This window comes from Pongo abelii, chromosome 20 (genome assembly GCF_028885655.2).
Source record: "Pongo abelii isolate AG06213 chromosome 20, NHGRI_mPonAbe1-v2.0_pri, whole genome shotgun sequence".
Lineage (NCBI taxonomy): Eukaryota > Metazoa > Chordata > Mammalia > Primates > Hominidae > Pongo > Pongo abelii.
In genome coordinates this window covers 2,773,955-2,795,538 of record NC_072005.2, presented here as the reverse complement: position 1 = coordinate 2,795,538, position 21,584 = coordinate 2,773,955, and the positions used below count along the sequence as shown (strand labels likewise).

At 45.9% G+C, this 21,584-nt stretch overlaps 1 protein-coding gene and 1 long non-coding RNA gene across 2 annotated transcripts; one reads left to right on the top strand and one right to left on the bottom strand.

The window, feature by feature from the left end:
- Positions 1-1,054: 1,054 nt before the first annotated feature.
- On the bottom strand, positions 1,055-21,221 carry ZNF57 (zinc finger protein 57). Its single transcript, XM_024237230.3, has 4 exons — positions 21,101-21,221; positions 4,492-4,618; positions 3,876-4,047; positions 1,055-3,210 (listed from the first exon to the last, which is right to left on the bottom strand). Exons 1-4 carry the CDS (start codon positions 21,101-21,103, stop codon positions 1,845-1,847), a joined length of 1,668 nt encoding a protein of 555 aa, XP_024092998.3. The 5' UTR covers positions 21,104-21,221; the 3' UTR covers positions 1,055-1,844.
- LOC129051842 (uncharacterized) lies at positions 2,991-13,318 on the top strand. Its single transcript, XR_008516327.2, has 3 exons — positions 2,991-3,129; positions 4,431-4,993; positions 12,821-13,318. It is a non-coding gene; the product is annotated as an uncharacterized LOC129051842 (long non-coding RNA).
- Positions 21,222-21,584: the final 363 nt, after the last annotated feature.

Here is a 21,584-nt window from a genome sequence, read left to right as displayed (position 1 = left end):
CTGAGTAATAGGACACTCCCAACAGTCAGCCTGATATGAGAGAGGTGATTATTCTTACATGGACTAAGTAGTCATTCAGCGATGCTGTACACAATCAAACGTGTGTGTGTGTGTATGTATGTGCTTTTTGGCTGTTGCGTAGGCTGTCATGGTTGTGTCTGCACACAGAACCATAAGCAGTAGTAAGAGAACAAAAGAACAAAATGTTTAGTATAAAAATAAGGTAAGACCCGGGCTGGGCACAGCAGCTCACACCTGTAATCCCAGCACTTTGGGAGGCCAAGGTGGGTGGATCACGAGGTCTGGAGTTCAAGACCAGCCTGGCCAACATAGTGAACCCTGTCTCTACTAAAAATACAAAAGTTAGCCGGGCATGGTGGTGCATACCTGTAGTCTCAGCTACTTGGGAGGCTGAGGCAGGAGAATCGCTTGAACCCAGGAGGCAGTGGTTGTGAGCCGAGATCACACCACTGCACTTCAGCCTGGGCAACAGAGCAAGACTCTGTCTCAAAAAAAAAATAAATAAATAAAAATAAGGTAAGACCTAAAGGAGGGAGTCAGAGCTTCAGAGATGATCACCACGACAGTCAGGATCAGTGGCCTGGTGGACATGGCAGGTGTTGTAGCAATCCACACTAAATGTATTCATGTTGGGAGAGCTCATGGAGATGTCTGGCTGAAAGTTAGGCAGCTGGTGTCTGTTGTAGAGATACTCTTCATTAACAGTGGCAGGAATCAATACAATGATCCAGAAGGCCATGTGCATGGTATGCCTGTGTGCCACCTTTATGTCTCTGAGTATGCTGGCTCTACAAAGTGGGTAATGACTTCTCTAGTCCTGACTGCCAAACGTCATGCAAAGTAGAAAATCAGCAGATTTTAACTTGGTGCCATAAAGGAAAGACATTCAGGGAAATGTCATTGCCAGCTTTACACATATATCTGTAACAAAACCATCTACAGATTTCATTCTTGTTTTATAGGTCCCCATTCCTAATTCAAAGGCTACTGTCTAACTCCCAGTGAGAAATGAGGAAAAACAAATTGCAAAAGATGATTAGAGACTATACTTTATAGAGAACTCTGCATATTTACAAGGTTTTGCAAAAAAAAATTTGGTAAGGTACAATATATAAAATAGGTAAGTGATATCCACTATCTGTAGCAGTAGGCCACTAAGAATAAGAAATGTCAAAGTTTCATTGTTGTAATGATCCCATACAGAAAAATATAGAAACTATAAAAATTATGTCATGTTCAGCTGGGCACGGTGGCTCACGCCTGTAATCCCAGCACTTTGGGAGGCCGAGGTGGGTGGATGACGAGGTCAGGAGATCGAGACCATCCTGGCTAACACGGTGAAACCCCATCTCTGCTAAAAATACAAAAAATTAGCCAGGCGTGGTGGCAGGTGCCTGTAGTCCCAGCTACTCTGGAGGCTGAGGCAGGAGAATGGCGTGAACTCGGGAGGCGGAGCTTGCAGTGAGTGGAGATCGCACCACTGCACCCCAGCCTGGGTGACAGAGCGAGACTCTGTTCAAAGTACACTTCAAATCACCATGGGTCTAATATGGTTCGAAATGAAAATATTTAAGAGATAAAACACTTAACTATTAAAACTTAGGTACTATAGCTGATAGAGGACTTAAGGAATTATTTTCTCACATAAACATTTATTTTTGAAACAGCTGGAAATTCATGACTAATGGGTCTGTTTTACAAATGAGGTATTGACAAAGACAGTATCATACTTGTAAGATTTCTCTCCTGGTGTGAATTTTCTGGAGTATTATACATGAATTAATGTGAGGTTACCCCCTGTTACTGAGTTATAGAATTTCTCTTTAGTGTGTGCTCTCACTGGTTTTAGAAAGAATGACTTGGCAACTGAAGGCTTTTGAGTATGACTGACATTCGTGGGATTTCTGTCCTGTGTGCATCCTCAGATGGTTCCGGAAGGAGGAGGGCCACTTGAAGGACATCCCACATTGTTTACATTTGTGAGGTTTCTCTCCAGTGTGCATCCTCACATGATTATGTAAGGTTGAGGACCAAGTGAAGGTTTTCCCACATTGTTTACACTCATAAGGCTTCTCTCCAGTATGCATCCTCAAATGACCTTGGAATGCTCTGGAAGAGGTAAAGGCCTTCCCACAGTGTTCACATTTATAGAGCTGCTCTTGTGTGTGAATTCTCACATGTTCTCTAAACGTTGAGGACCAAGTGAAGGTTTTTCCACATTGTTTACACTCATAAGGCTTCTCTCCAGTGTGCGTCCTCAAATGACCTTGGAATGATCTGGAAGAGGTAAAAGCCTTCCCACATTGTTCACATTTATAGAGCTGCTCTTGCGTGTGAATTCTCACATGTTCTCTAAATGTTGAGGACCAAGTGAAGGCTTTCCCACATTGTTTACACTCATAAGGTTTCTCTCCAGTGTGCGTCCTCAAATGACCTTGGAATGATCTGGAAGAGGTAAAAGCCTTCCCACAGCGTTCACATTTATAGAGTTTCTCCCCAGTGTGGATCCTCATGTGGACTCGCAAGGTTTCCGACCAACTGAATGTTTTCCCACACTGCTTGCATTCGTAGGGCTTCTCTCCCGTGTGCATCTTCTCATGTCTTTGAAAAGCCTGGGGGTAAGTGAAGGCTTTCCCACAGTGTTGACATTTATAGGGCTTCTCTCCAGTGTGTGTTGTCATGTGTCTTTGAAATGTCGAGGGATAAATGAAGGCTCTCCCACATTCCTGACATTTATATGGCCTGTCTCTTGTGTGAGTTCTCACATGTCTAGTGAAGCTTGCGAACCCATTAAATGCCATCCGACATTGCTCGCATTTGTAGGTTTTCTCTGCTGTGTGAGTCTTTACGTGGTAAGAGAGGGAATGGGGATGTTGGAAAGTTTGCCCACATGCTTGACACTTATACGGCTTCTCGTCAGCGTTGGTTCTTCCAGGACGGTGTAGGTGTGAGGGACAAATGCAGGCCCGCTTACATTCCTCACACGGAGGCGCTTTTCGTCCACAGCGAGACCTGACGTGCCTTTTAAGAGAAGAAAGATGCGTGAAGACTGTCCCACACTTGGTGCATTCATATGGTTTTTCTCCAGCAGAAATCTCCTTGTACAGGGTAAGGTTTGGCATTTGATGGATGGCTTCTCCATATTGATTACCTTCATTATGTTTACAGAATCTGTCCACCATATGATTTCTGTTAAAAATGAGAAACATTTTTATTTATGGTATGTTTAGAAATGATTTGTTGATATGTATTAACAAGTATTAGAAGTACATTTCTAACTACATTTCAGTATACATGAAGTTTTTCTATTCTGAATTGTTTGAAGAGACATTTATTAATGCAGTATTTATTATATATGGGGTTTTCCTGTAATTTATTTTTATTTATTTTTTGAGATGGAGTCTTGCTCTGTCGCCCAGGATGGAGTGCAGTGGTGCAATCTCAGCTCACTGCAAGCTCTGCCTCCCAGGTTCACGTCATTCTCCTGCCTCCGCCTCACAAGTAGCTGGGACTACAGGTGCCTGCCACCACGCTCAGCTAATTTTTTTGGTATTTTTAGTAGAGACGGAGTTTTACTGTGTTAGCCAGGATGGTCTCGATCTCCTGACCTTGTGATCCACCTGCCTCGGCCTCCCGAAGTGCTGGGATTACAGGCGTGAGCCACTGCGCCCTGCCCCCTGTAATTATTTCTAACAATTATGTTTTAAATTATCAATGTCTAAGTCAAATACAAATTTTTTTTTGGTTAAAATTCTGAGGAATAAACAAATTTGGAGCAATGCTTGTATTTGGAGCAATACTTATATATATATTTAATTGCATACAAGGATTTTTCTCTTGTGAGTGCAACTCACCTCAGATTTTTGTGGTGGTCTTCAGTGCCATAGCCTTCACAATTTTTTTCTGAAGTGTAGGCACAGGAATTATTTCCTGTGAAGTTTGGTATTGTCTGTTTCTTAGATTTTTCTTCCCCGTACATATCCTGCTGAGAAACTGACCCATTGGCTTTAAATTGAGTCTCATCATCTGAAACAAAAAAGTAAACAAATCTCATAAGGAATAAGACACGTATTAAGCAAAGGAAGACACTGAGGAGTTTAGCATTTTGAGGACCTCATCAATAACAGACATAAGGGGTCAAAATGTTAGGTATTTCACAAACACAGTAAGTCACAGGTATCGAACAAGGAGCCACTCTGTGATCCTAAATGACCAATGAAATCTATACCCATACTAATGTACCCATACTAATGACACTAAAGGAACTTCACGTCTTTCAAACCAAGACAGAATTAACATCTGTTTCACACACGTTTTCACTGTTAAGGAATAATGATTAGATTCTAGGTCCACGGTGGCTGTGAACATGTCTGTCTTTGTCCTTTCCCACATTTCACACCTTGGAACAGAACTGATGAGAAAGAAATGAGTTCATTAATAAACCAAGTGAAGGAATGATGTCATCCTTACCTACTGAGGCCAGGTTCCGGAAGGTCTCCAGCATCACATCTCTGTAGAGGTTCCTCTGAGCAGAATCCAGCAAAGCCCACTCCTCCATGGTGAAGTCCACAGCCACATCCTCAAAGACCACTGAGTCCTAAGACAAACCACATAGGTGTGCAGGAGGATTGGTGACACTGAAGGTACTGGGGAACTGGACTCAATTCATAAATTCAAACAAGATTCTGTCGTGTCCCAACACCACCTCTATGTCGTGAATGTTAGATCTTTTACTGGTTCACAGTCACTTCCTCATAAACTTCACGGCACCACTATCAGTCTGAACTTATCTCTGCCTTTTTACTGGGACCGCTTATTTTCCTCTACCAGCAGGGTCTAGAGAGAAATGCTATGCAAATGAAGTAACTTTTCCATTTGAAACGCTGCATAACGCAGCCAGCCTCAGTTGTCCAAACGATGCATATTTCATAGGTCTTTTGGACAAGCCTTCGATCGGCTACTGGAGAAAACCGTAAGTCCTTGGAATCCACTGCCTGGTAAGGGGATCTTTGTATAGACGGGCCTGCGGCCAGCCAGAGAGTTTCTAACAATGTGACTTAAGAATTCCTGTTTTTGTCTGCCTGGAGCCCTAGGCAACATTGTATCAGTTTTTTCTCCTTTATTTTCTTAAATTATTTTAAAGGCAACCGTATAAATATGTTTGTAAAGTACTGTTACACGTATAACACATAAGAATACCTATTTGCCAATAACAGCACAGAGGAGGTGGGTGGGAGGGAGCAAAGGCATATTTAAGCAAGGGACATGACTATAGATGGTAAAGTACTAATTAAAATGCACTGTTCTGGCAGATAATATTCATGGATGTAGTATGTATTAATAATGCCAGAAAAGTGGGGGGGGGGGCAGGAGGGAATAGAGCTACACAGATGCAGCATTTCTCTATCTCACTGGAATCAAGCAATTAATATAAACCTGAAGCTCATCTGATAAGCCTCACATTTATAATACAGTAACCCCTAAAGAAACCAACAAATAATAAAAAGTTAAACAATTGAAAGGTTTCATTAGAAAATACTTAATGAAAATGAAAGTAGTGGCCGGGCGCGGTGGCTCAGGCCTGTAATCCCAGTACTTTGTGAGGCTGACACGGGCGGATCACCTGAGGTCAGGAGTTTGAGACCAGCCTGGCCAACACGGTGAAACCCCCATCTCTGCTAAAAATACAAAATTAGCCGGGTGTGGTGGCACAAGACTGTAATCCCAGCTACTTGGGAGGCTGAGGCAGGAGAATCTCTTGAACCCAGGAGGTGGAGCTTGCGGTGAGCTGAGATCGCACCACTGCTCTCCAGCCTGGGTGACAGAGCAAAACCCATCTCAAAAAAAAAAAAAAAAAGGAAGTAGTAAAGGAGTATAGCAACAAGAAAGACATAAAACCCACAGAAAACAAAAAGTAAGATGTTTGCAAACATAAGTATGTCTGCATCAATAATGACACTAACTGGGAGTGAGTTCCGGAACCCAGTGAAACGGCAGAATATGGATAACAAACAATCCAACGATACACGCTGTGTAAGACACACACTTTTGCTCCAAAGATACAAACAGATTGAAAGTAAAGGATGGGGCTGGGTGCGGTGGCTCACACCTATAATCCCAGCAGTTTGGGAGGCCAAGGTGGGCAGATCACTGGAGGTCAGGAGTTCGAAGCCAGCCTGGCCAACATAGTGAAACTCTGTCTCTACTAAAAATACAAAAATTAGCCGGGCGTGGTGGCACGTGCCTGTAGTCCCAGCTACTCAGGAGGCTGAGGCAGAAGAACTGCTTGACCCAGGAGGCGGAGGTTGCAGTGAGCCAAGATTGTGCTCTCCAGCCAAGACTGTCACTCTAGCCTCGGCGACAGAGCAAGACTCAAAAAAATAAATAAAAATAAAAATAAATGGATAATTAAAAATAAAAGTTGGAACATAAATACCCATTCTTTTTTTTTAGTTGAACACAGCATCATCAATTACCCCACTTTTTAATGACAGAACATCTAGGTGAAATACAAGGAAATAAAATAATTGAACACTATGTCATTTAGACATAGCAGACATCTGCAGAACACTGAACCCAGCAATAGCAAAACATACAATTCTTTTCAAGTGCAGAAGAACGTTCTGTAAAAGAGACCCTTTGCTAGGCCATAGAAGAAACCTCAACACATTTTAAACAATAGAAATACAAAATATTGGCTGGGCTTGGTGACTCACACCTGTAATCCCAGCATTTTGGGAGACCAAGGCAGATGGATCGCTGGAGCTCAGGTGTTCGAGACCAGCCTGGGCAACATAGTGAGACCCTGTCTCTACTAAAAATGCAAAAATTTGCTGGGTATGGTGGCACACACATGGATTCCCAGCTACTTGGGAGGGTGAGGCATGAGAATTGCTTGAACCCAGAAGACAAGTTGCAGTGAGCTCTGATCACACCACTGACAGAGTGAGAGTCAGTCTCCCAATAAAAAAACACCAACAAAAAGAAGAAAACCAGAAATAAGTATGTTCTCTGACCACAATGGAATGAGAAATGAAATTGGAAACTAATACAGAAAATTTGGCAAATTCACTAATATGTTGATATTAACACACTCCTCCGTAACTAATGGATCAAAGAGAAATCAAAAGGCAAATACTTTGAGATGGATGGAAAATAAAGACATAATATACAAAACTTATATAAAGGAAATTAATAGCTATAAATACCTATCCTAAAGACTGCAAATCAACAACCTAACCTAGTTCACCTCAAGACAACAGGAAAACAAAACTAACCCTAAGCAATTAGGAGTAAGGAAATAATAAATATTACAGACAAATCAATGAAATAGAGAACAGTAAAACACTAGAGAAAAATCAATGAAACCAAAGCTAGTTGTTTGAAAAGATCAAACAAAACTGATTTAGCGGCCGGGCACAGTGGCTCACACCTGTAATCTCAGCACTTTAGAGGTGGGTGGATCACAAGGTCAGCAGTTTGAGATCAGCCTGGCCAATATGGTGAAACTCCATCTCTGCTAAAAATACAAAACTTAGCTGGGCATGGTGGCGGATGCCTGTAATCCCAGCTACTCAGGAGGCTGAGGAGGGAGAATCGCTTGAACCCAGGAGGCAGAGGTTGCAGTGAGCCGAGATCGCACCATTGCACTCCAGCCTGGGTACAGAGCAAGACTCAGTCTCAACAACAACAACAAAGTGGGGAAAGGATGTAAATAGACATTTCTCCAAGAAAAATAAACATTATCAGTAATTCGTCATCAAGGAAATGCAAATCAATACAAAAAGGAGATACCACTTCTCACCCACTAGGATGGGTAAAATAAACTAAAAAGGAAAATAAGTTTTGGCAAGGATATGGAGAAACAGGAATCTTCACACATTGCTGGTGGGAATGTAAAATGGTACAACCAATTAAGAAAACAGTGTGGCAGTTCCTTTTAAAAGTTAAATGACTTCTAGTTTTTGGTCCAGCATGTAAGGAGCTTGGAAGTTATTACTCCAAAAGCTGAACAAACTGAAACCTCAACAAGCTCTTCTTCCATCCTTCAGAGAACTGATGTCACAAGGCAAGCTCTGCCCCCTCAAACTGAAGAGAGAGGCGGATACAGAGAATCACAATTCACCAGAACACGCAGCCATGAACAGAAGCCTCTGTGGGAACCGTTACTTAGATGGGAAACCCTGAGCTGTAACTGATGAATTGCTGGGGGCACAGCGGGCCCAAGTCTGAGTTAGGAATCTCAGGGGGCCCAGTCTTGTAGAGGAGAAAAATAATGATTTTGAAATAGGCCAGATATTTCTGTTCTTTCTCACTGGGCCTTTCCCTTAAAACTATTTGATCAGAGCCTCACCTGTTGGGGTTTCATCAGAGTCTAAATGGCCTGTGGAAACAGATGTATCCCTCATCAGCTTCCTCTATTCATCTTGTCCTGCCAAGTGAGAGAAGGAGGAACCGAGAAGCACTTGTGAAGTTCATTGTCGTGGGGCACAGGCTCACGAAAAGACTGAGACGTCATCAAAGGATCAGGGAATCCTTGCCCTCTGCCCACACCTCACCACTGCGTTACTAAAGGTCTATTTACTTCAGTGCCTTTCACCCAGTACATTGCATCTGGCTTTCCAGAGAGAAATGACAAGGCATACTAAAAGGCAAAAGACACAGCTTGAAGAGATAAAGCAGAACCCCTCCGATATGGCAGGGACGTTGGAAGTATCAGACTGGGAATTTAAAACAAGTATGATTAACAGGTGAAGTGCTCTAATGGAAAAAGTAGACAACATGCAGAAACAGGCAATACAGGCCGAGAAGTGGAAATCCTAAGAATGAAAAAGCCATGGGAAAGATGAAAAGCACTGTGACAGAAACGGAGAATGACACTAACGGACTCACGAGAGACTGCTGTGGCTGAGGAAAGACTGAGCCTGAAGACATGTAATGAAAACTTCTAGGCCAGACATAGTGGCTCATGCCTGGAATCCCAGTACTTTGTGAGGCTGAGGCGGGAGGACTGCTTGAGGCTAGGAGTCTGGGCAACATAGTGAGACCCTGTCTTTAAAAAGTTTTTTGTTGTTGTTGTTTTGTTTTTGAGACAGACTCTCCCTCTGTCGCCCAGGCTAGAGTGCAATGGCACAATCTCAGTTCACTGCAACCTCTGCCTCTTGGGTTTAGGTGATTCTCACGCATCAGCCTCCTGAGCTGCTGGGATTACAGACACCCGCCATCATGCCCAGCTAATTTTTTGGTATTTTTGTAGAAAAGGGTTTCACCATGTTGGCCAGGCTGGTCTCAAACTCCTGACCTCAGGTGATCCACCCACCTCGGCCTCCCAAAGTGCTGGGATTACAGGCATGAGCCACTGTGCCCGGCCACAAAAAGTTTTTAAAAATAAGCTGGGCTTGGAGGCATGTACCCTGTGGTCCCAGCTACTTGGGAAGCTGAAGTAACAGGATGGCTTGAGCCCGGGAGATTAAGGCTGCAGTGAGCCATGATTGTACCGCTGCACTCCAACCTGGGTGACAGAGCAAGACCCTGCCAAATAAAAGGGAAATAAATATCTCTAGGGCCATCACTAAAAAAAAGGAAAGACAAGCATACCTGACTTGCTAAGAAAGGAGAAAAAATGGAATCACACAAAACATGCAATTAAAACCAAAAAAGGCAGAAAAAGAGTGGAAGACAAAATAAGGAACAACAAACAAGGGTAACAAATAGAAAACAGTAACCAGGCCGGGCGCGGGGGCTCACGCCTGTCACCCCAGCACTTCGGGAGGCTGAGGCAGGCAGATCATGAGGTCAGGAGATCGAGACCATCCTGGCCAACACGGTGAAGCCCCGTCTCTACTAAAAATACAAAAAATTAGCCGGGCGTGGTGGTGTGCGCCTGTAGTCCCAGCTACTCGGGAGGCTGAGGCGGGAGAATGGCGTGAACCCGGCAGGCAGAGGTTGCAGTGAGCTGAGAATGCACCACTGCACTCTAGCCTGGGCAACAGAGCAAGACTCTGTCTCAAAAAAAAAAAAAAAAAAAGACAAAAGAAAACTAACAAATATGGAAGCTATTAATCCAACTATGTCAACAATCCCTTTAAAAGTTGATGGTCTACAATTAACAGATTGTCAGGATGGACCAAAAAAACTAGACCCAACTATATGTTGTCTATAATAGCAGTCCCCAACCTGGCTGGCACTGGGACTGGTTTTGTGGAAGACGGTTTTTCCACAGATGGACGGGGTGGGGGCTGGATGCTTTCAGGATGGCTCGAGTGCATTACATTTATTGTGCACATTATTATTACATACCCACCCCAAGGTAGACTCAGTGGGAGTCCTGAGCTTGTTTTCCTGTGACTGGAAAGTCTCATCTGGGGGTGATGGGTGACAGTGACAGATCATCAGGCATTAGATTCTCATAAGAAGCACGCAACCTAGAAGATCCCTGTCATGCGCAGTTCACAATATGGTTCAGGCTCCTATGCGAGTCTGATGCCGCTGCTGATCTGACAGGAGATGGAACTCAGTTTTGCTTGCCTGCCCGCCACTCACCTCCTGTGCAACCCAGTACTGGTCCATGGCCTGGGGGCTGGGGACCCCGATCTATAAGAAACCCACTTTAAAGATACATAACAGATTAAAGGTAAGGGGATGGAGAAAGATAAATCATGCTAACACTATTCAAAAGAAAGCTGGAGCACATATATTAATTTCAGGCAGAGGAGGTACAAACTGCTAGAATCGTAAGGAAAAAACAGATGAATCCACCATCATAGCTGAAGACTTAAACACCTATTAGAAATAGATCAAGCAGCTGGGCGCAGTGGCTCACGCCTGTAATCCCAGCACTTTGGGAGGCTGAGGCGGGCAGATCACGAGGTCAGGAGATCAAGACTATCCATCCTGGCTAACACGGTGAAACCCCGTCTCTACTAAAAATACAAAAAAATTAGGCGGGCGTGGTGGCAGGTGCCTGTAGTCCCCGCTGCTGGGGAGGCTGAGGCAGGGGAATGGTGTGAACCCAGGAGGCGGAGCTTGCAGTGAGCTGAGATCGTGCCACTGCACTCCAGCCTGGCAGCCTGGGCAACAGAGCAAGATTCTGTCTCAAAAAAAAAAAAAAAAAAGAAAGAAATAGATCAAGCAGGTGGAACATCAATAAGGACAGAGTTGAATTCAACAGCACCCCCAATAATGAATGTCTGTAGACAACTTCAACAACAGCAGAAAACACATTGTCAAGCTCACATGGAACATTCCTCAACCTAGACTGTATTTTGGGACATAAAACACCTTAACAAGTGTAAAAGAATATCATACATCATATGCTCTTAGACAATACTGGAATTAAATCAGCATTGCCCTAAAATAAAACATTCAGGTATAAATCTAACAAAGTGTGCACAAGATCTTAGGAAAATTATAAAACTCTGACAGAAGAAATCAAAGAACTAAGTGAATAGTTATTCCATGTCCACGGATAGAAGACTCAATATTGTCAAGACATCGGTTCTTCCCAACTTGATCTATAGATTCAACACAATCCCAATCAAAATCCCAGCAAGTTATTTGGTGGATATTGACAAACTGCTTCTAAAGTTTCTATGGAGGTAAAAGACTCAACCAACACAGTATTGAAGGGGAAGATTAAAGTTGGAGGACTGACACTATTCATTTTCAAGGCTTTCTGGAGCGCTATGGTCATCAGGAGAGTGTGATGTAGAGCAAAGCATGTACAAATAGGCCAGGTGTGGTGGCACATGCCTGTAATCCCAGCATGTTGGGAGGCTAAGGTGGGAGGATTGCTTGAGCTCAGGAGTTTGAGACCACCCTGGGCAACATAGTGAGACCCCATTTCTAAAATTCAGAAAAAATTAGCCAGGTGTAGAGGCTAAAGACCTTAAGACAACTCATCTGTGAAGATATATAGATGGCAGATGAGTATATAAAAAATGTTCCACATCATGTCATCAGGGAAATGCAAATGAAAACAAGATACCGGCGGGCGCGGAGGCTCACGCCTGTAATCCTAGCACTTTGGGAGGCCGAGGCGGGCGGATCACGAGGTCGAGACCATGTTAGGTGAAACCCCGTCTCTACTAAAAATACAAAAAATTAGGCGGGCGTGGTGATGCGTGCCTGTAGTCCCAGCTACTGAGGAGGCTGAGGCAGGAGAATGGTGTGAACCCAGGAGGCCGAGCTTGCAGTGAGCGGAGATCATGCCACTGCACTCCAGCCTGGGTGACAGAGTGAAGACTCCATCTCAAAAAAATAAACAAAAATAAATAAAATCTATTATAAGGAAAAAAGTTAACATAGTATTATCAAATGGAAATTCCACTCCTAAATATATACTGAAGAAATTTGAAAACATATTTAAAGAAACATTTGTACCCAAATGTTCACAGCAGCATTATTCACAATAGCCAAAAGGTGGAAACAACTCAAAGCTGATCAACTGATAAACAAAATGTGGTACTGTCCACAGAGTAGATATGACTCAGCCCTGTAAGGAATGAGGCTCTGACAGGCTAAAACATGAATGACCCTGAAAACATGTCCAGAAAAGAACACATATTAGGATTCCATTCATATGAAATGTCAAAAGAACAAAAGAATAAAAAGGAAAAAAAAGAGAAACAACATACGAAATGTCAAGAACAGCCAAATCTCTAGAGACAGAGGCAGATGAGTCATTTCTTAGGGTGGTGGAGGGGCTCCGGGGCAATAGGAGAGTGCTAACTGAAGGGTCTGGGGGTTTCTTCGTGAGGTGATGGAAATGTTCTCAGGTTGACTGTGGTCTTGGTTGCAGGATTGTGTGACTCTAAAAACCAGTGGCCGGGCGCGGTAGCTCACGCCTGTAATCCCAGCACTTTGGGAGGCCAAGGCGGGCAGATCACGAGGTCAGGAGATCGAGATCATCCTAGCTATCTCTACTAAAAATGCAAAAAGCTGGGCGTGGTGACGGGCGCCTGGAGTCCCAGCTACTGGGGAGGCGGAGCTTGGAGTGCGCGCTACTGCACTCCAGCCTGGGCGACAGAGCAAGACTCCGTCTCAAAAAAACAAAACAAAACAAACAATGAAATGTACACGTCAAATGGCTGTACGTTATATATGTCAGTAAAGCTGATTTTTAAAAAACATAAAGAATGTGAAGTTCACTGTCTTCCTCAAAACATGATACACAAAATGAAGATGCCCAGGACCTCACCTCTAGTCAACGTTATACTAGTTCCAGCACCAACAGAAAATATACAAGAATTATAAAATATAAACTTGTCTTTATGCAAATTTCTAAGAATTATGCACATAAAACCCCAACAGAACAAAGAGATAATCCTAGAAAAAGATTTTTTACCAAGATTCCAAGAAATTGCATTATATTTCTACTTCATAATAGTTGGAAAATTAATTTTTAAAAGCTGATACATACTATGGGAAAATCCAAAGTTAAATAAGTACTTAAGGCTAGTAAAGGATTTCAATGGAGAAACAAATCTTGATCGGGGCCCTGTGAGGTGGTTCGTGCCCATAATCCCAGCATTTTGGGAGGCCAAGGGAGGAAGACTGCTTGAGGCCAGGAATTTGAGACCACCCTGGGTGACAAAAGGAGACACAGTCTACAATTTTTTTTTATTATTATTTTTAAAATTAGCCAGGCATGATGGCCTGTGCCTGCAGTCCTAGCTACTAGGGAGGCTGACGCAGCAGGATCACTTGAGCCCAGGAGGTTTCAGTGAGCTGTGATCACACCACTGTACTCCAGCCTGGGCCACACAGTGAGATCCTCTCTTAATGAGACTTTTTAGGACTTAACAAAACTACTTGCCAAACTGAACAGAGAAAAAAAGTCTAAAAATAGCCAAAACTTTCTGAAGAACAGGGTGAAGTCTTACCTAACACAGGGCAAGGATTTTAGAGCTGTCAGTCTTGCCAGTACAGTATTAGCAGAAGGATGGACAAACGAACCAGTGGAAAAGAATGGATCTCTCTGTGACGTAACGATAATGAAAATCCTACTGAAGTGTAGGATGGGGGAAGAATAATTCCTGTGACATTATGAAGTGAAAGAGGGTAGCTGCCCTTGGGAATGAGAGGGTTTTAGATTTTAGAGATTTAATTTGTGCTTTCGGAAGAGTCAGGCATGGGGACAGGCTCGTGGGCCTGCTGCAGAACTTTCCAGGTGGGGCGAGCTGCTGCATCCCATTAGACTCAAGTCCCCACCACTTTCTTCATATTTCTGGTCGTTATTTGAAGCAGCAGCCCAGGCAGGAAGCACACCTCATTTATCAACACCCACGGCCAGAGCAAGCCTAACACTTTGTAGGTCTATCTGGGTTTTGGAGAGAACATATTCCTCACTTACAGGTTTTACTCTAACCCATCTGTGCAATCAGAAATCAGCCTACTTGTGGGACAACAAGAGGTTCTAGATGCTGTGCAAAATGCAATGACGACAGGATTCCACTGTGCCCCCTCGCCTGGACTCCTCTGGAGAGGCTTTCGAAGCCTCTGCTCCAGCCTCAGGGAATCTCAGACCAGTCCTGGTGGCGGTGAATTGGCCATGGGGATCTGGTGCAGGACACTGTCCTCCCATGTGGCCTCCACAGCCCACTAGAGATGGAGGCTCCCAGGGGCCCTGTGCCCCTCTGCCCGGAGCTGCCCTGATGCCTCCGGTGGTGAGACTCACGGGTCCACAGAACCTCCTTCCTGAAATGGAAATGATACTTACGGCACCGAGGCAAACCTGGGCCCTCTGGCCCATCTCCCGAGGACAGTCTTGTACACACACAACATGGATGTCCAAATCGTTCTAACCACACACAGCAGACAGTGACTGTCTGGAAGCTTCACAGCCAGGACGACGCTCCCTGGTAGCCACGCAGCAGATGACTGTGTGGCTTTGGACTGTTTACTGGCCAGCCAGGGAGGGGGCGGTTTCGACAAAGGGGCTTCTTGTTGCATATGGGTAGACGGGCAAGGCTGCGCATTCAACTCCACAATGAAAACAGAATAAACAACATTGCTAAAATACTTGATCTGAGCCCCACTGGCATATTTTGCTTGCTCTGTCTTCAGTGTTCCAAAGCTCTTTCAGGGCCTGCTTGTCCTTACTAAGACACACTGCTTGGGCATTAACCTTTTAAAATTCACACCCAGGGCCAGGCACGATGGCTCATGCCTCTCCTCCCAGCTCTTTGGGAGGCAGAGGCGGGAGGATCGCTTGAGCCCAGGAGTTTGAGACCAGCCTGGGCAACACAGCAAGACCCCATCTCTATTAAAAAAAAAAGTTTTTAATTAGCTGGGTGTGGTGGCATGAATCTGCAGTCCCAGCTACTCAGGAGGCTGAGGCCGAAGATCGCTTGAGCGCAGGAGTCTGAGGCTGAAGATCGCTTGAGCGCAGGAGTCTGAGGCTGCAGTGAGCCATGACTGCATCACTGCACTCCAGCCTGGCCAAGAGGGATTTTATATCTAATGAAGGATATAAAACAATCATCATGGAACAATTATAAAACACTACTGAAAGACATAAAAGGAGAGAGAAATGAGAGATGGCACATGGACTCAGGAAGGAAACAATGCCACCACGTCAGCAGATCTCACAGACTGATCTAGGGTTTGAATAAAATTCCATTAAATCCAAAACCAGCCTCATTTCCTTGTTTTTCCTTGTTTTTGAATTTATGAAAAACTACTTCTAAGAACTGAAATGAAAGGCAAATGTCTAAGAACAACCAGGTTTCCTACACAACAAGGTAGAGGGACAATTCTTTTTTTTTTTTTTTTTTGAGACAGAGTCTTGCTCGGTCACCCAGGCTGGAGTGCGGTGGCGCAATCTCAGCTCACTGCAACGTCCACCTCCTGGGTTCACGCCATTCTCCTGCCTCAGCCTCCCGAGTAGCTGGGACTACAGGCGCCCGCCACCACGCCCAGCTAATTTTTTTTTGTATTTTTAGTAGAGACGGGGTTTCACCCTGTTAGCCAGGATGGTCTCGATCTCCTGACCTCGTGATCCGCCCGCCTCGGCCGGTAGAGGGACAATGCTAAAACACATCAAGGCACTTAAATCACAATCATAATTAGGAGGGCCAGGTGCGGGTGCTCATGCCTGTAATGCGAATACTTTGGAATGCCGAGGGTGGGGCGGATCACCTGAAGTCAAGAGTTCGAGACCAGCCTGGCCAACATGATGAAACCCCATCTCTACTAAAAATTTAAAAATTATATGGGCGTGCTGGCATATGCCTGTAATCTAAGCTACTCGGGAAGCTGAGGCAGAAGAATCGCTTGAACCCGGGAGACGGAGGTTGCAGTGAGCCGAGATCGCGCCACTGCACTCCAACCTAAGCAACAGAGCAAGACTCCTTCTTAAAAAAAGAAAAAATAGTAATTAGAGGATGGTATCGGCAGGATGGACAAATAGACCGACAGAAAAGGATGGGAAGCTGTGTTTATGGTGCATGAATATATGACAGAGCAAGCGTTGCGACAATGCTGGAAACGAGGGGCAGTTTAACACCTGGGCAAAGAGAGATGCTATCTATGGGAGAATAAGGAACGTCCACGTCAACTGCAAGTTCAATCATCGGCATAACGCACATCTCACTGTGAATGACAAAAGCAGAACCCATTCAGAAGTTAGTTCTGACAACAGCCAGGCACAGCAAGTGCCCACATATGCCCACACACAGACATTAGTAAGCTACAAGGAAGGCCAGGTGCAGTGGCTCACACCTGTAATCCCAGCACCTTGGGAGGCTGAGGCAGGTAGATCACTTGAGGCCCAGAGTTTGAGACCAACCTGGCCAACGTTATGAAACTCTGTGTCTACTAAAAATATAAAAATTAGCCAGGCTTAGTGGCACATGCCTGTAACCGCAGCTATTCGGGAAGCTGAGGTAGGAGGATTGCTTGAACCCGGGAGGCAGAGGTTGCAGTGAGCCAAGATGGTGCCACTGCACTGCAGCCTGGGTGACAGAGCAAAACTCCGTCTCAAAAAAAAAAAAAAAAAAAAAAAGAAACAAAAAAAACTTTGGCTGGGTGTGGTGGTGCACACCTGTGGTCTCAGCTACTTGGAAAGCTGAGGTGAGGGGATTACTTAAAGCCAGGAGTTTGAGACTGCAGTGGGCCATGATAACACCACTGCACTCCAGCTTGGGCAACAGAACAAGACCTTGTCTCTAAAAATAAATAAGTACATAAAATAAATGAACACACTTGAATTAACCCAAGCCCGACAAACGCTGGAATGATTGAACTAACTGCGTCACCGTCTCAGACATCAGTGCAAAGGAAAGAAACCACAGAAAAGCCTTTCGAGCTGATATTCATGGTGCATTAATGGTAACAGTCACCTACTGAAATTTCAGGCCGGGTGCAGTGGCCCATGCTTGTAATCCCAGCACTTTGGGAGGCCAAGGAGGGCAGATCGCTTGAGTCCAGGAGTTCCAGACTAGCCTGGGGCAACAGCGAGGCCCCCTTCTCTACAAAAAAATATAAAAATTAGCCAGGAATGGTGGCATGCATGCGCCATTGGTGGTTAGCTGTGCTCACGCCACTGCACTCCAGCCTGGGCAACAGAGTAAGACCCTGCCTGAAAAAAAAAAAAAAAAATTCAAAGGAGGCAAAATTAAAACTCTGTATGGTGATAAATAATAAATGGTAAAGGTAGAGAGAATGAAAAAAAAAAACCAGGACAGTGGTTACCCTGGGGGCAAAACAGAGATGAGCTCTGGGAGCAGCACACAGGTGTTGAAGAGAGGCTGAAGGCCTATTTATGCGGGCAGTAAAGACCACTGGTGTTTATATTAAAACTTAATCCAGGCTGGCGCGGTGACTTACGCCTGAAATCCCAGCACTTCGGGAGGCGGAGGAGGATCATTTAAGGTCAGGAGTTTGAGATCAGCCTGGCCAACATGGTGAAACCTCATCTCTACTAAAAATATGAAAATTAGCCAGTCGTGGTGGCAGGTGCCTGTAATCCCAGCTACTCGGGAGGCTGAGGCAGGAGAATTGCTTGAACCCGGGAGGCGGAGGATACAATGTGTGGAGATCACGCCACTGTACTCCAGCCTGGGAGACACAGTGTCTCAAAAAAAGAAAAAAAACACTTAATGCATAAACTAAACCAGCTGCTTAGAAACGGCTCCAAGACAACCACAGGTGCAACCTCAGAAAGGCTAAAACGCCCACAAGCACGTCTCCAGGACAATCGTCTTTCCAATGCTCAGCAGCCTCAATCAGCTTGAACAGTTCCCGCTGTGGCTGTTCCACGAGGCAGGAGGTCTGAGCAGGGGGAGGCTGCCCAGCCAGACCCCGCTGCACCCTCAGCGGCCTCCCGTGCAGGCTCAACTGTGGGCTCAGCTGGAGTCACTGGTCTTGGGGCTCACCTCTCTGCTCCAGGTGCTACACTTTAAATGCCACAAACACCCTCATCCTGTAGAGTGAGAATGCAGCAGAATCACTGCTTTCACCCCGTGTGTAAGTAGGGGAAGGGAGTTCCAACGCAGTCTTTATGACTTTACGTGGCCAGAAACTGCTTTTCCCAGTCAGCAAACAGATGATGGATCAGTGAAGCAATACTCTTGATGACAAACTGGAAACTAACCAGAATGGAACACGCCTCAGTTTTACAGGTTTTTGCAGAATTTGCGTTAATCTCATGTCTAGCTGAACTGAAATGGAACACGATCACACGCTGTCACAAACTCTGCACTTGTATGGAGGAATAACTACTATTACTTTTTGTCTGATTGCTTTGGCATTTGAAAAACTATTTTTATAAACATTTTAATCCATCTCTAGCTGCTATAAGATGTGGAACTGCGCACCCTTTCTCTACAATTGTGGTGGGAGAGAGAATATTCCTGAGAGACTTCCTTAGGCCATTCTTAGCCTGAACCCCAGAATAAACAGGTGTTATCCTGACGGACCAGAAGGCAGAAAACAGACTTGAACATTTTCCTATTGTCACTAAGGAGAAGAAAAAAGGCACACAGGAGACAGTATATTTACTGGAACCGGCTGCCCGAATAAAGATTTCAGGGCATTGGTGATACCCTGCAACAAAACCCCCAGGGCAGGTCACTCCCACCGCCGAGGTCATCCCCCAGACTGCCTCCGACCCCCGCACTGTCCTTTGCTGTCCCCCCAAGCTGTCCCCTGTAAGGTGCTCTGAGCTGGCTGCACCATGGTCAAGCCATCGTGGGTGGGGTCAAGCCCCCCGCCCTTGTGATAATGTACTTCCTTGTGAAGGTACCCCGCCCTTGTGAAGGTACTTTGTAATACTCCTCCCAGCCCTTGTGACAATACATCCCCCACGCCCTTGTGAATGTACTTTGAAACATCGTCCCCGCCCTTGAGAATGTACTTTTTTTTTTTTTTTTTTTTTTTTTTGAGAGGGAGTCTTGCTCTGTTTGTTGCCCAGGCTGGAGTGCAGTGGCGCGATCTCGGCTCACTGCAAGCTCGCCTTCCAGGTTCACGCCATTCTCCTGCCTCAGCCTCCAGAGTAGCTGGGACTACAGGCGCCCGCCACCACGCCCGGCTAATTTTTTTGTATTTTTAGTAGAGACGGGGTTTCACCGTGTTAGCCAGGATGGTCTCGATCTCCTGACCTTGTGATCCGCCCGCCTCGGCCTCCCAAAGTGCTGGGATTACAGGCGTGAGTCACCGCGCCCGGCCGAGAATGTACTTTGTAACACCCACCAACTGTCCTCAAAAAAACTGCTCCTAACTCCGATGCCTGTCCCAAACCTATAAGGACTAATGATTGCCAGGCGCGGTGGCTCACCCCTGTAATCCCAGCACTTTGGGAGGCTGAGGCGGGAGGATCACAAGGTCAAGAGATCGAGACCATCCTGGCCAACATGGCGAAACCCTGTCTCTACTAAAAACACAAAAATTAGCCGGACGTGGTGGCGGGCGCCTGTAATCTCAGCTACTCGGGAGGCTGAGGCGAGAGAATGGCGTGAACCCGGGAGGCGGAGGTTGCAGTGAGCCGAGATCACGCCACTGCACTCCAGCCTGGCGACAGAGCGGGACTCCGTCTCAAAAAAACAAACAAACAAAAAACCCCAATAATAATCCCATCACACTCCTGGGGCCGGCGACACAGTGGGCTCCTCACTTGCTGCAGTGTCATAGCAATAAAATGTGATTCTTAGGGTCCCCCCAGGGAAGCTGCCCATGGCTGTATTTATGCATCTGGTTTTCAGGAGTCAGGGGAGGAGATGACTTTGCTTCTGTGCACAGCCCCGTCTTCCAGGAGCCACGACTCAGAAGAAAAAGGTGCTCAGACTTTTGTTATATACATTTGCTTTGTGTAAATAAATGTTTACAATTTTATATGAAAGATGGAATAAGCGCTAGAGCTTCCAACTGTATATTTTTTACTTTTATAGATTTTAAAACTATGATCCTTTATATGTGTGTTTTGGGGGAGCTATGATAAGTTTTATGGCAAACAGTTGGTATTGTTAACTTTTTATTGTCACCAAAAGTGCATAAAAGTCCTATTAATCCCCATATTTTTCTACTACCCTTAACTCTGGTATATACCAAAAAGAAATCTTTACTTTCCTTGTTTTATCATTATAAAAATAAAGTATTTTGCTAGTATGGAAAAAAAAATAATAATAATCCCATCACCCTTTGCTGACTCCTTTCTCGGACTCAGCCCACTTGCACCCAAGTGAGTAAACAGCCTTGTGGCTCAAACTAAGCCTGCTCAGGTGATCTCTTATACGGACACACGTAACATCCCCAACCTGCTGACCGTCCCTTGCCGTCCCCCCAAACTGGTCCCTGACCCCTGACCGCCCCTACCGTCCCCTCAAACTACCTCCAGCCCCCCTCCTGCCCAGGCCTCCCCCTAAATTACCCCCCAGCTCCTGGCTGCCCCTTCCGTCCCCCCAAACTGCCCCTAGCCCTCCAGCCCGGCCGCTGTGTTGGTGTCCCCGGGTCGCAGGCGCTAGTCCTGCGTCGCCCCGCGCGTCCCTCAGCCAAGCCCGGCCACAGACTTCGGCGGACTCTGGCTCCAGCCGGTTCTCGTCGCTCCGACCGTCCCCTGGCTCTGCTCCTGCCCCGCACTCACCATATCTCGCCTGCTCCTGGGCTCTCCAAGGCGAGCTCCCCGTGGCCTCGCGGCCGGCGCAGCTGAAAGGTACAGGCACTCCCGGGCCTCTCGGGGTAGGCGGGGCACGTGCGGCAGGGAGGACGAAACGTCCCGCCCTCGGGGCCTCGGAGCGCAGGCAGCGGCGCCCCTGATTGGACAATTTCTAAGTCCCCGCCCTTTCAACGCTCTGAGTGGACAGTGTTTTGGACACGCCCCCTTCACCCCTGGTGCTTTCGATTGGACACTACTCCAAATCTGCAATCCGCTTCCTGGTGCCCGCCCCGTGCCTTGATTGGACAGTTGTCCAAACCTGCCCCAGGAGCGCCTGATTGGAAGATAACTTCCACGCCGCCCCGCCTCCTGTCGCCTGAGTGACCGGCGCGTAGCCAACGCTAGTGGCTGACCCGCCAGCCGTGGACTCTCGCGTTTGCGCGAACTCGCTCTGGCCCGGGGCGAGCCCAGC

Excerpts from the sequence above, each read along its gene's own strand:
- ZNF57 (XM_024237230.3), bottom strand. Across the intron at positions 4,048-4,491 it reads CCGGAACCTGGCCTCAGTAG|ATGATGAGACTCAATTTAAA; the intron begins GTAAGGATGACA and ends TTTTTGTTTCAG. Across the intron at positions 3,211-3,875 it reads GACCACCACAAAAATCTGAG|AAATCATATGGTGGACAGAT; the intron begins GTGAGTTGCACT and ends CATTTTTAACAG.